The sequence below is a fragment of the Balaenoptera physalus genome, assembly GCF_965194825.1.
Source record: "Balaenoptera physalus genome assembly, chromosome: 3".
Classification (NCBI taxonomy): domain Eukaryota; kingdom Metazoa; phylum Chordata; class Mammalia; order Artiodactyla; family Balaenopteridae; genus Balaenoptera; species Balaenoptera physalus.
This window is the reverse complement of record NC_138890.1, coordinates 114,905,396-114,918,721: the sequence shown is the minus strand read 5'-3', so window position 1 is coordinate 114,918,721 and position 13,326 is coordinate 114,905,396. Positions and strand designations below refer to the sequence as shown.

The window sequence follows — 13,326 nt, the reverse complement described above, 5'->3', positions numbered from 1 at the left end:
GTACTATGCGGCTGCTTCCCACTGGCTATCTATTTTACATTTGGTAGTGTACATATGTCCATGCCACTCTCTCACTTTGTCCCAGCTTACCCTCCCTCCTCCCTGTGTCTTCATGTCCATTCTCTATGTCTGCGTCTTTATTCCTGTCCTGCCCCTAGGTTCTTCAGAACCTTTTTTTTTTAGATTCCATATATATGTGTTAGCATACTCTATTTGTTTTTCTCTTTCTGACTTACTTCACTCTGTATGACAGACTCTAGGTCCATCCACCTTGCTACAAATGACCCAATTTCGTTTCTTTTTATGGCTGAGTAATATTCCATTGTATATATGTGCCACATCTTCTTTATTCATTCACCTGTCGATGGACACTTAGGTTGCTTCCATGTCCTGGCTATTGTAAATAGAGCTGCAGTGAACATTGTGGTACATGACTTTTTTTTTTTTTTTTTTTTAATTTTTATTTATTTATTTATGGCTGTGTTGGGTCTTCGTTTCTGTGCAAGGGCTTTCTCTAGTTGCGGCAAGTGGGGGCCCCTCTTAATCGCGGTGCGCGGGCCTCTCACTATCGCGGCCTCTCTTGTTGCGGAGCACAGGCTCCAGACGCACAGGCTCAGTAATTGTGGCTCACGGGCCCAGCTGTTCCGCGGCATGTGGGATCTTCCCAGACCAGGGCGCGAACCGGTGTCTCCTGCATTGACAGGCAGACTCTCAACCACTGCGCCACCAGGGAAGCCCAATGACTCTTTTTGAATTATGGTTTTCTCAGGGTATATACCCAGTAGTGGGATTGCTAGGTCATATGATAGCTCTATTTTTAGTTTTTTAAGGAACCTCCATATTGTTCTTCATAGTGGCTGTATCAATTTTTACATTCCCACCAACAGTGCAAGAGGGTTCCCTTTTCTCTACACCCTCTCTAGCATTTATTGTTTGTAGATTTTTTTGATGATGGCCATTCTGACTGGTGTGAGGTGATACCTCATTGTAGTTTTGATTTGCATTTCTCTAATGATTAGTGATGTTGAGCATCCTTTCATGTGTTTGTTGGCAATCTGTATATCTTCTTTGGAGAAATGTCTATTTAGGTCTTCTGCACATTTGGATTGAGTTGTTTGTTTGTTTGATATTGAGCTGCATGAGCTGCCTGTTTATTTTGGAGATTAATCCTTTGTCAGTTGCTTCATTTGCAAATATTTTCTCCCATTCTGAGGGTTGTTTTTTCATCTTGTTTATGGTTAACTGTGCAAAAGCTTTTAAGTTTCATTAGGTCCCATTTGTTTATTTTTGTTTTTATTTCCATTTCTCTAGGAGGTGGGTCAAAAAGGGTCTTGCTGTGATTTATGTCATAGAGTGTTTTGCTTATGTTTTCCTCTAAGAGTTTTATAGTATATGGCCTTACATTTAGGTCTTTAATCCATTTTGAGTTTATTTTTGTGTATGGTGTTAGGAAGTGTTCTAATTTCATTCTTTTACATGTAACTGTCCAGTTTTCCCAGCACCACGTATTGAAGAGGCTGTCTTTTCTCCTTTGTATATTCTTGCCTCCTTTATCAAAGGTAAGGTGACCATATGTGTGTGGGTTTATCTGTGGGCTTTGTATCCTGTTCCACTGATCTATATTTCTGGTTTTGTTCCAGTACCATACTGTCTTGATCACTGTTGCTTTGTAGTGTAGTCTGAATTCCGGGAGCCTGATTCCTCCAGCTCCATTTTTCTTTCTCAGGATTGCTTTGGCTATTCGGGATCTTTTGTGTTTCCATACAAATTGTGAATTTTTTTGTTTTAGTTCTGTGAAAAATGCCATTGGTCATTTGATACGCATTGCATTGAATCTGTAGATTGCTTTGGGTAGTATAGTCATTTTCACAATGTTGATTTTTCCAACCCAAGAACACAGTATATATCTCCATATGTTTGTATCACCTTTAATTTCTTTCATCAGTGTCTTATAGTTTTCTGCATATAGGTCTTTTGTCTCCTTAGGTAGGTTTATTTCTGGATTTTTTATTCTTTTTGTTGCAGTGGTAAATGGGAGTGTTTCTTTAATTTCTCTTTCAGATTTTTCATCATTAGTGTATAAGAATGCAAGAGATTTCTGTGCATTAATTTTGTATCCTGCTACTTTACCAAATGCATTGATTAGCTCTAGTAGTTTTCCAGTAGCATCTTTAGGATTCTCTACGTATAGTATCATGTCATCTGCAAACAGTGACAGTTTTACTTCTTTTCTGATTTGGATTCCATTTATTTCTTTTTCTTCTCTGATTGCTGTGGCTAAAACTTCCAGAACTATGTTGAATAATAGTGGTGAGAATGGGCAACCTTGTCTTGTTCCTGATGGTTTCAGTTTTTCACCACTGAGGACGATGTTGGCTGTGGGTTTGTCATATATGGCCTTTTTTATGTTTAGGTAAGTTCCCTCTATGTCTACTTTCTAGAGAGTTTTTATCATAAATGGGTGTTGAATTTTGTCGAAAGATTTTTCTGCATCTATTGAGATGATCCTATGGTTTTTCTCCTTCAATTTGTTAATATGGTGTATCACATTGATTGATTTGCATATATTGAAGAATCCTTGCAGTCCTGGGATAAACCCCACTTGATCATGGTGTATGATCCTTTTAATGTGCTGTTGGATTCTGTTTGCTAGTATTTTGTTGAGGATTTTTGCGTCTATGTTCATCAGTGATATTGGCCTGTAGTTTTCTTTCTTTGTGACATCTTTGTCTGGTTTTGGTATCAGGGTGATGGTGGCCTTGTAGAATGAGTTTGGGAGTGTTCCTCCCTCTGCTATACTTTGGAAGAGTTTTGAGAAGAATAGCTGTTAGCTCTTCTCTAAATGCTAGAATTTGCCTGTGAAGCCATCTGGTCCTGGGCTTTTGTTTGTTGGAAGATTTTTAATGACAGTTTCAATTTCAGTGCTTGTGATTGGTCTGTTTATATTTTCTATTTCTTCCTGGTTCAGTCTCGGCAGGTTGTGCATTTCTAAAAATTTGTCCATTTCTTCCAGGTTGTCCATTTTATTGGCATAGAGTTGCTTGTAGTAATCTCTCATGATCCTTTGTATTTCTACAGTGTCAGTTGTTACTTCTCCTTTTTCATTATTGATTTGAGTCTTCTCCCTTTTTTTCTTGATGAGTCTGGCTAATGGTTTATCAATTTTGTTTATCTTCTCAAAGAACCAGCTTTTAGTTTTATTGATCTTTGCTATAGTTTCCTTCATTTCTTTTTCATTTATTTCTGATCTCATCTTTATGATTTCTTTCCTTTTGCTAACTTTGGGGTTTTTTTTTTTTGGTTCTTCTTTCTCTAATTGCTTTAGGTGTAAGGTTAGGTTGTTTATTTGACATGTTTCTTGTTTATTGAGGTAGGATTGTATTGCTATAAACTTCCCTCTTAGAACTGCTTTTGCTGCATCCCATAGGTGTTGGGTCGTCGTGTTTTCATGTCATTTCTTTCTAGGAATTTTTTGATTTCCTCAGTCATCTCTTGGTTGTTAAGTAGTGTATTGTTTAGCCTCCATATGTTTGTATTTTTTACAGATGTTTTCCTGTAATTGATATCTAGTCTCACAGTGTTTTGGTCGGAAAAGATACTTGACACAATTTCAATTTTCTTAAATTTACCAAGGCTTGATTTGTGACCCAAGATATGATCTATCCTGGAGAATGTTCCATGAGCACTTGAGAAGAAAGTGTAATATGCTGTTTTTGGACAGAATGTCCTATAAATATGAGTGAAGTCCATCTTGTTTCATGTATCATTTAAAGCTTGTGTTTCCTTATTTATTTTCATTTTGGATGTTCTGTCCATTGGTGAAAGTGGTGTGTTAAAGTCCCCTACTATTATTGTGTTACTGTCAGTTTCCCCTTTTATGGCTGTTAGCATTTGCCATATGTATCGAGGTGCTCCTATGTTGGGTGCATAAATATTTACAATTGTTATATTTCTTGGATTGATCCCTTGATCATTATGTAGTGTCCTCCTTTGTCTCTTGTAATAGTCTTTAAAGTCTATTTTGTCTGATAAGACAATTGCTACTCCAGCTTTCTTTTGATTTCCATTTGCATGGAATATCTTTTTCCATCCCCTCACTTTCAGTCTGTATGGGTCCTTAAGTCTGAAGTGGGTCTCTTGTAGACAGCATATGTATGGGTCTTGTTTTTGTTTCCATTCAGCCAGCCTGTGTCTTTTGGTTGGAGCATTTAATCCATTTACATTTAAGGTAATTATAGATATGTATGTTCCTATTACCATTTTCTTAATTGTTTTGGGTTTGTTATTGTAAGTCTTTTCCTTCTCTTGTGTTTCCTGCCTAGAGAAGTTCCTTTAGCATTTGTTGTGGAGCTGGGTTGGTGGTGCTGAATTCTCTTAGCTTTTGTTTATCTGTAAAGGTTTTAATTTCTCCATCGAATCTGAATGAGATCCTTGCTGGGTAGAGTAATCTTGGTTGTAGGTTTTTCCCTTTCGTCACTTTAAATATGTCCTGCCACTCCCTTCTGGCTTGCAGAGTTTCTGTTGAAAGATCAGCTGTTAACCTTTTGGGGATTCCCTTGTATGTTAATTATTGCCTTTCCCTTGCTGCTTTTAATATTTTTCTTTGTATTTAATTTTTGATAGTTTGATTAATATGTGTCTTGGCGTGTTTCTCCTTGGATTTATTCTGTATGGGACTCTCTGTGCTTCTTGGACTTGATTATTTCCTTACCCATATTTAGGGAAGTTTTCAACTATAATCTCTTCAAATATTTTCTCAGTCCCTTTCTTTTTCTCTTTTTCTTTTTGGTACCCCAATAATTCGAATGTTGGTGTGTTTAATGTTTTCCCAGAGGTCTCTGAGATTGGCCTCAATTCTTTTCATTCTTTTCTCTTTATTTTGTTCTGCGGTAGTTATTTTCATTATTTTATCTTCCAGGTCACTTATCCGTTCTTCTGCCTCAGTTATTCTGCTATTGATTCCTTTTAGAGAAAATTTTTAATTTCATTTATTGTGTTGTTCATCATTGTTTGCTCTTTAGTTCTTCTAGGCCCTTGTTAAACATTTCTTATGTTTTCTCCATTCTATTTCCAAGATTTTGGATCATTACTGTCATTACTCTGAATTCTTTTTCAGGTAGACTGCCTATTTCCTCTTCATTTGTTCAGTCTGGTGGATGTTTACCTTGCTCCTTCATCTGCTGCATATTTCTCTGTTTTCTCATTTTGCTTAACTTACTGTGTTGGGGTCTACGTTTCCCAGGCTGCAGGTTCGTAGTTCCCGTTGATTTTGGTGTCTGCTCCCAGAGGGTAAGGTTGGTTCAGTGGGTTGTGTAGACTTCCTGGTGTAGGGGACTGGTGCCTGTGTTCTGGTGGATGAGGCTGGATGTTGTCTTTCTGGTGGGCAAGACCATGTCTGGTGGTGTGTTTTTTGGGGTGTCTGTGAACTTATTATGATTTTAGGCAGTCTCTCTGCTAATGGATGGGGTTATGTTTCTGTCTTGCTAGTTGTTTGGCATAGGGTGTCCAGCACTGTAGCTTGCTGGTCGTTGAGTGGAGCTGGGTCTTAGCGTTGAGATGGAGATCTCTGGGAGAGCTTTTGCCGTTTGATATTATGTGTGGCCGGGAGGTCTCTGGTGGACCTTAGTCCTGAATTTGGCTCACCCGGCCAGAGCACCAAGACCCTGTCAGCCACATGGCTCAGAAGAAAAGGGAGACAAAAAAGAAAGAAAGAAAATTAAATAATTAATTAAATAAAGTCATTAAAATAGAAAAAATTATTTTAAAAAAAGTAATAGAAAAAAGAAGAGAAAGGAAGAGAGCAAGTAAACCAAAAAACAAATCCACCAGTGATAACAAGCGCTAAAAACTATACTAAAAAGAAACAATGGACAGTCAGAACCCTAGGACAAATGGCAAAAGCAAAGGTATACAGAGAAAATCACACAAAGAAGCATACACATACACACTCACAAAAAGAGAAAAAAGAACATTTTTAATATATATATATATAAAAAAATTTAAAAAGGAAGAGAGCAACGAAATCAGTAAACAAATCTACCAATGGTAATAAGCTGTAAATACTAAAGTAAGATAAACATATAACCAGAAACAAATTAGATGCAGAAAGCAAACCCCAAGTCTACAGTTGCTCCCAAAGTCCACTGCCTAAATTTTGGGATGATTTGTTGTCCATTCAAGTATTCCACAGATGCAGGGTACATCAAGTTGATTGTGGAGATTTAATCCGCTGCTCCTGAGGCTGCTGGGAGAAATTTCCATTTCTCTTCTTTGTTCACTTAGCTCCTGCGGTTCAGCTTTGGATTTGGTCCTGCCTCTGTGGGTAGGTCACCTGAGGGTGTCTTTTGGGAAGTCTGAGGTCTTCTGGCAGCGTTCAGTAGGTGTTCTGTAGGAGTTGTTCCACATGTAGATGTAGTTTTGATGTGTTTGTGAGGAGGAAGGTGATCTCCACATCTTACTCCTCCGCCATCTTGAAGGCACCCCCTCCATGTGAACTTTAAAATTGGCCTTTTCTTGTGCCATGAAAGTGTAAAGAGGTTGTTTTATTTTTTTTTTATAAATTTATTTTATTTAGTATTTTATTTTTGGCTGCGTTGGGTCTTTGTTGTTGGGTCTTCGCTGCTGTGTGTGGGCTTTCTCTTGTTGCAGTGAGCGGGGGCTACTCTTCATTGTGGTGTGCGGGCTTCTCATGGCGGTGGCCTCTCGTTGCAGAGCACGGGCTCTAGGCACGCGGGCTCAGTAGTTGTGGCTCTCAGGCTCTAGAGCACAGGCTCAGTAGCTGTGGCGCACAGGCTTAGTTGCTCCGCGGCATGTGGGATCTTCCCGGACCAGGGCTCGAACCCATGTCCCCTGCATTGGCAGGCGGATTCTCAACCACTGCGCCACCAGGGAAGCCCAAGAGGTTGTTTTATCACCATGTGAAATTTATAGATTAGTGAGAATTGATATTTTTATTTTTATTCTTCCATTTATTTACTTAGTTTTTTTGTACCTTAACATTTTATTTACATGGCTCTTAAAAGGTTTAAGTTTATTCCTAGGTATTTTTCTGTTTTGTTGCAGATGGAATCCTGGCTGGTTGTTTTGTATTTAATATGAAAGGGGCTGTTGGTTTCTGTGTGTAAATTATAACACCTTACTGAATTCTATTTCACTTGTGATTTTTCAGTTTATTCTAAATTGAGATTCTCAATTGCTAGTTTTTAAATTAATAGATAGAATTCTATCAAAAGAACTGGAATATCTTCATGATCATTTCATTGTTTCTTTGTAGTAGTAAAAGGCTAAATTATAATTTTAAAAAAACAAGTAAACACATCAGAATGGAGTTAATGTGATGATTTTAATGGCCATCGCTTTTATTTTTTGTTTTTTTATTTTTTGTTTATTCTTATTTATTTATTTATTTAATGTATTTGCCAGGGGTGGAGGGGTGGGTTATTGCTTTTAAACATCCAGTTTCATTGAATGGCCCATGTATTAGAGGAATGGCCCATGTAACATCCTGGCCAGGGCTGGAGGTAAGGCCAGGCTGACTTTGTCTCTTTGTACCCATCTTCTTTTTTTTTTTTTTAAACAGGATTTTTTTTTTTCTTTTTGTTTTTTTTGGTTTTTGTATTTTTGGCCACTTTGGGTCTTTGTTGCTGCATGCGGGCTTTCTCTCTAGTTGCGGTGAGCAGAGGCTACTCTTCGTTGCAGTGCACGGGCTTCTCATTGCAGTGGCTTGTTGCGGAGCATGGGCTCTAGGTGCTCAGGCTTCAGTAGTTGCAGCACGCAGGCTTCAGTAGTTGTGGCTCACAGGCTCTATAGCATAGGCTCAGTAGTTGTAGCATACAGGTTTAATTGCTCCGCGGCATGTGGGATCTTCCTGGACCAGGGATTGAACCTGTGTCCCCTGCGTTGGCAGGCGGAATCTTAACCACTGCACCACCAGGGAAGGTCCCTGTACCTGTCTTCTAAAGATGAAGATCATTCTGGGGTTGGCTTCAGTAGTAACTTTTTTTCTTAGATCAGCTAAAAATGCTTTAATAGGGAACTGAACCATGAGAAATGGGAGTTTTGGGTTAATTTTAATTGAGCTAAAATAAAATAATACTTAAATAGTAAGAGAAAGAGAGGGGAAAATGATTTTAGATCCAGGAAAAAAATGTTACATACCATAATTCTACAGTTCTCAGTTTGAAAATTCAGTTTGAAAATGGACTACATAATTTGTATAATTTACAGAGACTCTTGCCTCATGTTGTAGTTAATGTGGCTGTATAAGGTGTTTACTGAAGCAGTGCTTCTGAAACTTTGCTGTGCATACTCATCACTCATTCAGATTCTGGGGGTCTGGAGTGGGCTCCGAGGTTCTATATTTCTAACAAGTAATCAGATGATGCTGATCCCAGATCATGCTTCAAGTAACCAGGTACTAAATGACCATGACTTTAATATGGTTATTTAGATAAGTTTAACTTTGTAAACTAAAAATCAAACAGGTCCCATTGATCAAATGCATCATTCTTTTTTTCTACTTCATCATTGGTTTCACTGCTTATTAGAATGTGCTGCCTTTACAGTCTCAATGTGATGTCCTGCTCACTAGTGTGTACCCCCTACCCCAGGGGGCACGGTGACACTCTGCCACCCCCGTCCTCCCATCCAGGATTCAAATATGTGACGCTTTTATTCATGTGATTTCTCCAGACTGGGTTGCTCTTCTTCACCTGTCTAGCACTTCCCATCCTTTGAGACCCAGTTCAAATCCTAGCTTTAGAACATCTTTTTCAGCTGCTTTAGCCCACTATGAACCGTGATTGTCTTCTACAATCAGTATTTTACTTACATGTCTGTTTGTTTCCCTAGTTAGATTGTAGACTTCTTTAAGATAAGGCTCATCTTGGACATTTTGCATTCCCTTCATGACCTCTCCTAATGGATATCTAAAAAACACTTTGGACACAGTGTCTCTGAATCCATAATTTTTGCCTCTAAAAACCTGTTTCTATTTCTGTGTTCTTTGTATCAATGAATACCAAAGACCTTAGGGTAAAGAGAAAATCCACTCTTTCATCAAGTCCTGTTAATTTTATCTCCAAAGCATTTCTTAAATCTTTGCTTTTCTCTTCCTCCAATCTAGGCTTACATGGACTGACCCAGGAGATTATGAACTGATCTATCTGCATCCACTCTGGTGCCCCTTCTCACCACTGTAGTATAACCCAGGTCCATCATGTATGTTAGTGTCTCCAGAATTGTCTTTCATTATGTTCCCTTTCTCTGTTTACTCCAGTTTGTAAACCTTATTTTATGGTATCCAGGGATAAGCCCTTCTGTCTTTCTGACCCAGTCTTCCCTTTACACTTTGCCTAGTTTATCCCTTTTTATCCCTCAGAATAAAAGTCAAGATTCCCTTACTTGGGAAAGTATTTATTCCCTAATGCTTCCCTGGAACCAGAGAGGTTTTTGAAGGAAAAACAAAACAACAATCCTTTTATGGCATCTCTTTGCTTTTGGCATAAAGCAAGATCCCACTTGGTCTGGCCTTCTGTCTGCATCTGTAAATTATTTATGTGTTATCTGTTGTTAAAATCCCTGATGTTTGAATTGATTCTCTTTCTTCTAGTGGACCTCTGTTAAAAACAAACAACAAACAAAACCAACCTACCGAAAACTACTTGTTAACAAAGCAGAAAGATATTGTTTGATTGGTCTGATCACCTTAAAACAGTAGGGCTTAACAGGGATGAAAATCAGTGTTAATTGGATATTACGGATTTATTTTTAATGATTCTCGGTTTTATTTAAAAAATAAAAAGCGTGCATACAGTGAAATATAAAACTATGTCTTTAAATAGGTTTGCTATCATTTAAAAGTTATTAGACTGTTTTATCACTTTCAGGTTTATAGAAAAATTGAGTAGAAAGGCATTGTGCTTTTGTGTTATATCTAAAAAGTCATCAAACCCAAGCTTACCTAGATTTTCCCCTGTGTTAGTTTCTAAGAGTTTTATAACTTTGCATCTTACATTTAGGTCTGTGATCCATTTTGAGTTAATTTTTGTGGAAGGTATAAGGTCTGTAGATTTCTTTTTCTTTCTTTCGTACACGAATGTCCGTTTGTTTCAGCACTATTTGTTGAAAAGGCTGATCTCTTCATTGAATTAATTCCCTTTGCTCTTTTGTCAAAAGATTACTTGACTATTTGTGTGTGGGTTTACTTTTGGAATCTCTTCCATTGATCTATTCTTTTACCGATACCACACTGTCTTGATTACTGTAGATTTATAGTAACTAGTGAAGTTGAATGGAGGGTGTCAGTCTTTTAACTTTGTTCATCAATTTTGTGTTGGTTATTCTGGATCTTTCTCCTTTCCATATAAACTTGAGAATTCATTTGTTGATATCCACAAAATAACTTGCTGAGACTTTAAATGGCATTGCATTGATCCTATAGATCAAGTTTGGAAGAACTGACACCTTGACAATACTGAGTTTTCCAATCCATATGTGGAATACTTCCATTTAATTTGGGTCTTTGAGTTCTTTCATCAGAGTTGTGTAATTTTCCTCATAGATCCTGTACATAATTAGATTTATACCTGTGTATTTCATTTTTTGAATACTTGTATGCAGAACTGTGGATTGGGAGGGAGGGTTGTCTGTAAAGTTATACGCTGATTTTTAACTAGGCAGGGGTTGGCGCCCCTAACCCCATATTACAGTTGTTCAAGGGTCAACTGTAATATGTACAACACAATATGATAACCAAAGCAAGAAGCTGGGAAAGAGGATAGTAGTGGAAACTTTAGGTATGAGAAAGAATAGCAGAATTTTGTGCTTTTGAGGAGATGAGACTGTCACCAAGTAAATGGACACCAAGAATAAGTATATAAAATAGTGTCCTGGGAGTTCCTGGCGGTCCAGTGGTAAGGACTCGGTACTTTCACTGCCGTGGGCCTGGGTTCAATCCCTGGGGACTAAGATCCCACAAGCCATGCAGCATGGCCAAAAATAAAATAGTGTCTTGCCACATGGTTCATCCAAAGGTTCTTTAAATTTCAGCTTAAGCTTCCGTGGATAGCCTTTTCTCTCTAAACTGCTCTGAACTAGGTCATAGTTTTTCAGCATCTCCCCACCTCTTATTCTTTCTCTTGGAACCCATTGTTTCATTGTGTTACTTTTATTCTTTACTTTTTAAAAAGTAATAATTTTCGTAGCATTTATCACAGTTTGTAATTTTTTAAAACTTTATTTAGTTTGTTTATTTACTACACAGTAAACTCCATGAAGAAAGGAACCATGTTTTTTTTTAAATTTAATTTAATTTATTTTTTTATACAACAGGTTCTTATTAGTTACCTATTTTATACATATTAGCGTATATATGTCAGTCCCAGTCTCCCAGTTCATCCCACCCCCAACCCCCACTTTCCTCCCTTGGTGTCCATACGTTTGTTCTCTGCATCTGTCTCTCTATTTCTGCTTTGCAAACCGAAGAAAGGAACCATGTTTTTGTATGCCCAGTGCCTAACATGTATTAAGATGCTCAGTCCTAACTTGTTGAGAAATGAATGAATATCTTTATAAACGTACATATACATGTGAGTACCAAGGAATGCAAAGTAAGAAAGTTATAAAAATCTATTATAGTCAATCTTAAACTCTTCAATAGAGTTGAGGGGTGTTTTCACCTAGATTTTGAAGGAAGTGATAGGCATGAGTTGAAGTTTTTGAGGGAATGTTCCAAATTTGGAGGAGGAAAAGAGTGGCAGGATTATTTGGGGAAATTAGTAAAATAATGTTGGCAAGTGTTGATAACTACTTTGTAGATTAGCAATGATTATATAAATATGGAGAAAGCTACTAGATGCTGGGAAAAAAATTTTAAGAGTTAAGGGTAGGCAGATAGTATGGAATTCCAGAAAATGCAGAGAACAGGAATAATATGGTGACAGTAGTTAGAAAAGGGTGCTTTAGGCAGTGGTCTTGTAGTAAGACACCTAAGGCATGGAGATAAGTGATGAAAGCAGTTAGTGCTCCTCATTCTCTTTAATTCTGCATTTCAGAGTTCCAAGGTCCTGAGGTGATAGGGAATTTGCAAGTTTTATAGGCTATTACAGTTGGATTTCTTTGTAGTGAAATTTTCTTGTTCCACAGCTCTTGGATAAGCACAAGAATACAGAGAGCATGGTAGAGCTTCTGGACTTGTATCAGATGGAGGATGAAGCCTACAGCAGCCTTGCAGAAGCCACAACTGAACTCTATCAGTATTTACTACAGCCATTCCGAGACATGCGAGAACTTGCCATGCTACGAAGACAGCAGATCAAGGTATTTTTTTTTTTAATCTAAATAGTAACCTGCCTGTTTCATAGTTCTCAGCGTGGCTGGCTATACATTTTAATTATTAGAGGAGCTTTTATAAATGTAGATATCTGATCCATTGTCCCCAGAGATTCTAGTTTGGTAGTTTTGTGATACATAGAGCCTGAACACCTCATTTTAAAAGCATCTGAAAAGGTGACTTTGCTGAGTAGCCAGGGCTGAGAAAAACCTAGGAAATTTGTAAGTACATTGAGATTCCCATTTTTCCCCCTTTCCTGTGCTTTTTTTCCCCTCTCCATCTACTTCTGTCTCCCTTTTAATGTTTTGGGTATTATCTAGTCTTAGACTTCTTTAGCAGGAGTTTTGAGAACATTTGTTTTGGGAAGACCTTGTTTTGCAAGTTACAAGGCATTAATGGTACAGCTTTAAAATTCATGACATTTGACTTTCGTGTGTAAAATATATATTACATTTTTTGAGGCAAGTGTTAAGGGTTTGGTTTTATAGCTGACCTCAAATCAATGTTGCTGTGTTTAATTCACATGGAAATATTGCTGAACTAGGATATTAAAAAACTGTGCATTAATGCGTGAATTTGGAACATTATTTACGAAATTTATATCTGGGAAATTGCCACTTATTCTGAAAACTTTATGCTTGGGGGCAAGAATGAGTAGTATAATATTTGCAAAATTATTACAAGGTAAAGCATGTTTGTGTGTCTTTTTCCCTTTACTAATGAGTCAAGATATGGAGCAGCACAGACTGTCACATAATTGACACACTCTTCTTTATTAATACTTTTGAAAAATATTGGGTTGTTAAGTCAGTTTTATCATAAACTTGGCATTTTGGGTAAAATGGTAGCTAGTAACTAAGAATTTTTAGACACTACAGTTTCCTCCAATTTTAAAAAATGAACTATAGATATTTGTCCATTGAAAACTTGACTGGAAGGCTAGGGATGAACTGGATGATATACATGGAGGCCCCATCTACTTCTAAACTAGGCTG

General features: G+C 37.5%; 1 protein-coding gene and 1 long non-coding RNA gene across 5 annotated transcripts in view; one reads left to right on the top strand and one right to left on the bottom strand.

Moving 5' to 3' along the window:
* LOC309659055 overlaps positions 1-751 on the bottom strand; it is a 430,937-nt gene extending 430,186 nt beyond the window's left edge. Inside the window, exon 1 of the long non-coding RNA XR_014262550.1 lies at positions 436-751. This is a non-coding gene — a long non-coding RNA (uncharacterized lncRNA). The remainder of the gene's footprint in view (positions 1-435) is intronic.
* JMY (junction mediating and regulatory protein, p53 cofactor) overlaps positions 1-13,326 on the top strand; it is a 72,466-nt gene that overhangs the window by 17,712 nt on the left and 41,428 nt on the right. For all 4 annotated transcript variants that reach the window (XM_082458070.1, XM_082458069.1, XM_082458068.1 and 1 more), the window contains exon 2: positions 12,145-12,318. In XM_082458070.1, coding sequence (XP_082314196.1) covers positions 12,145-12,318 — 174 coding nt within the window. The remainder of the gene's footprint in view (positions 1-12,144; positions 12,319-13,326) is intronic.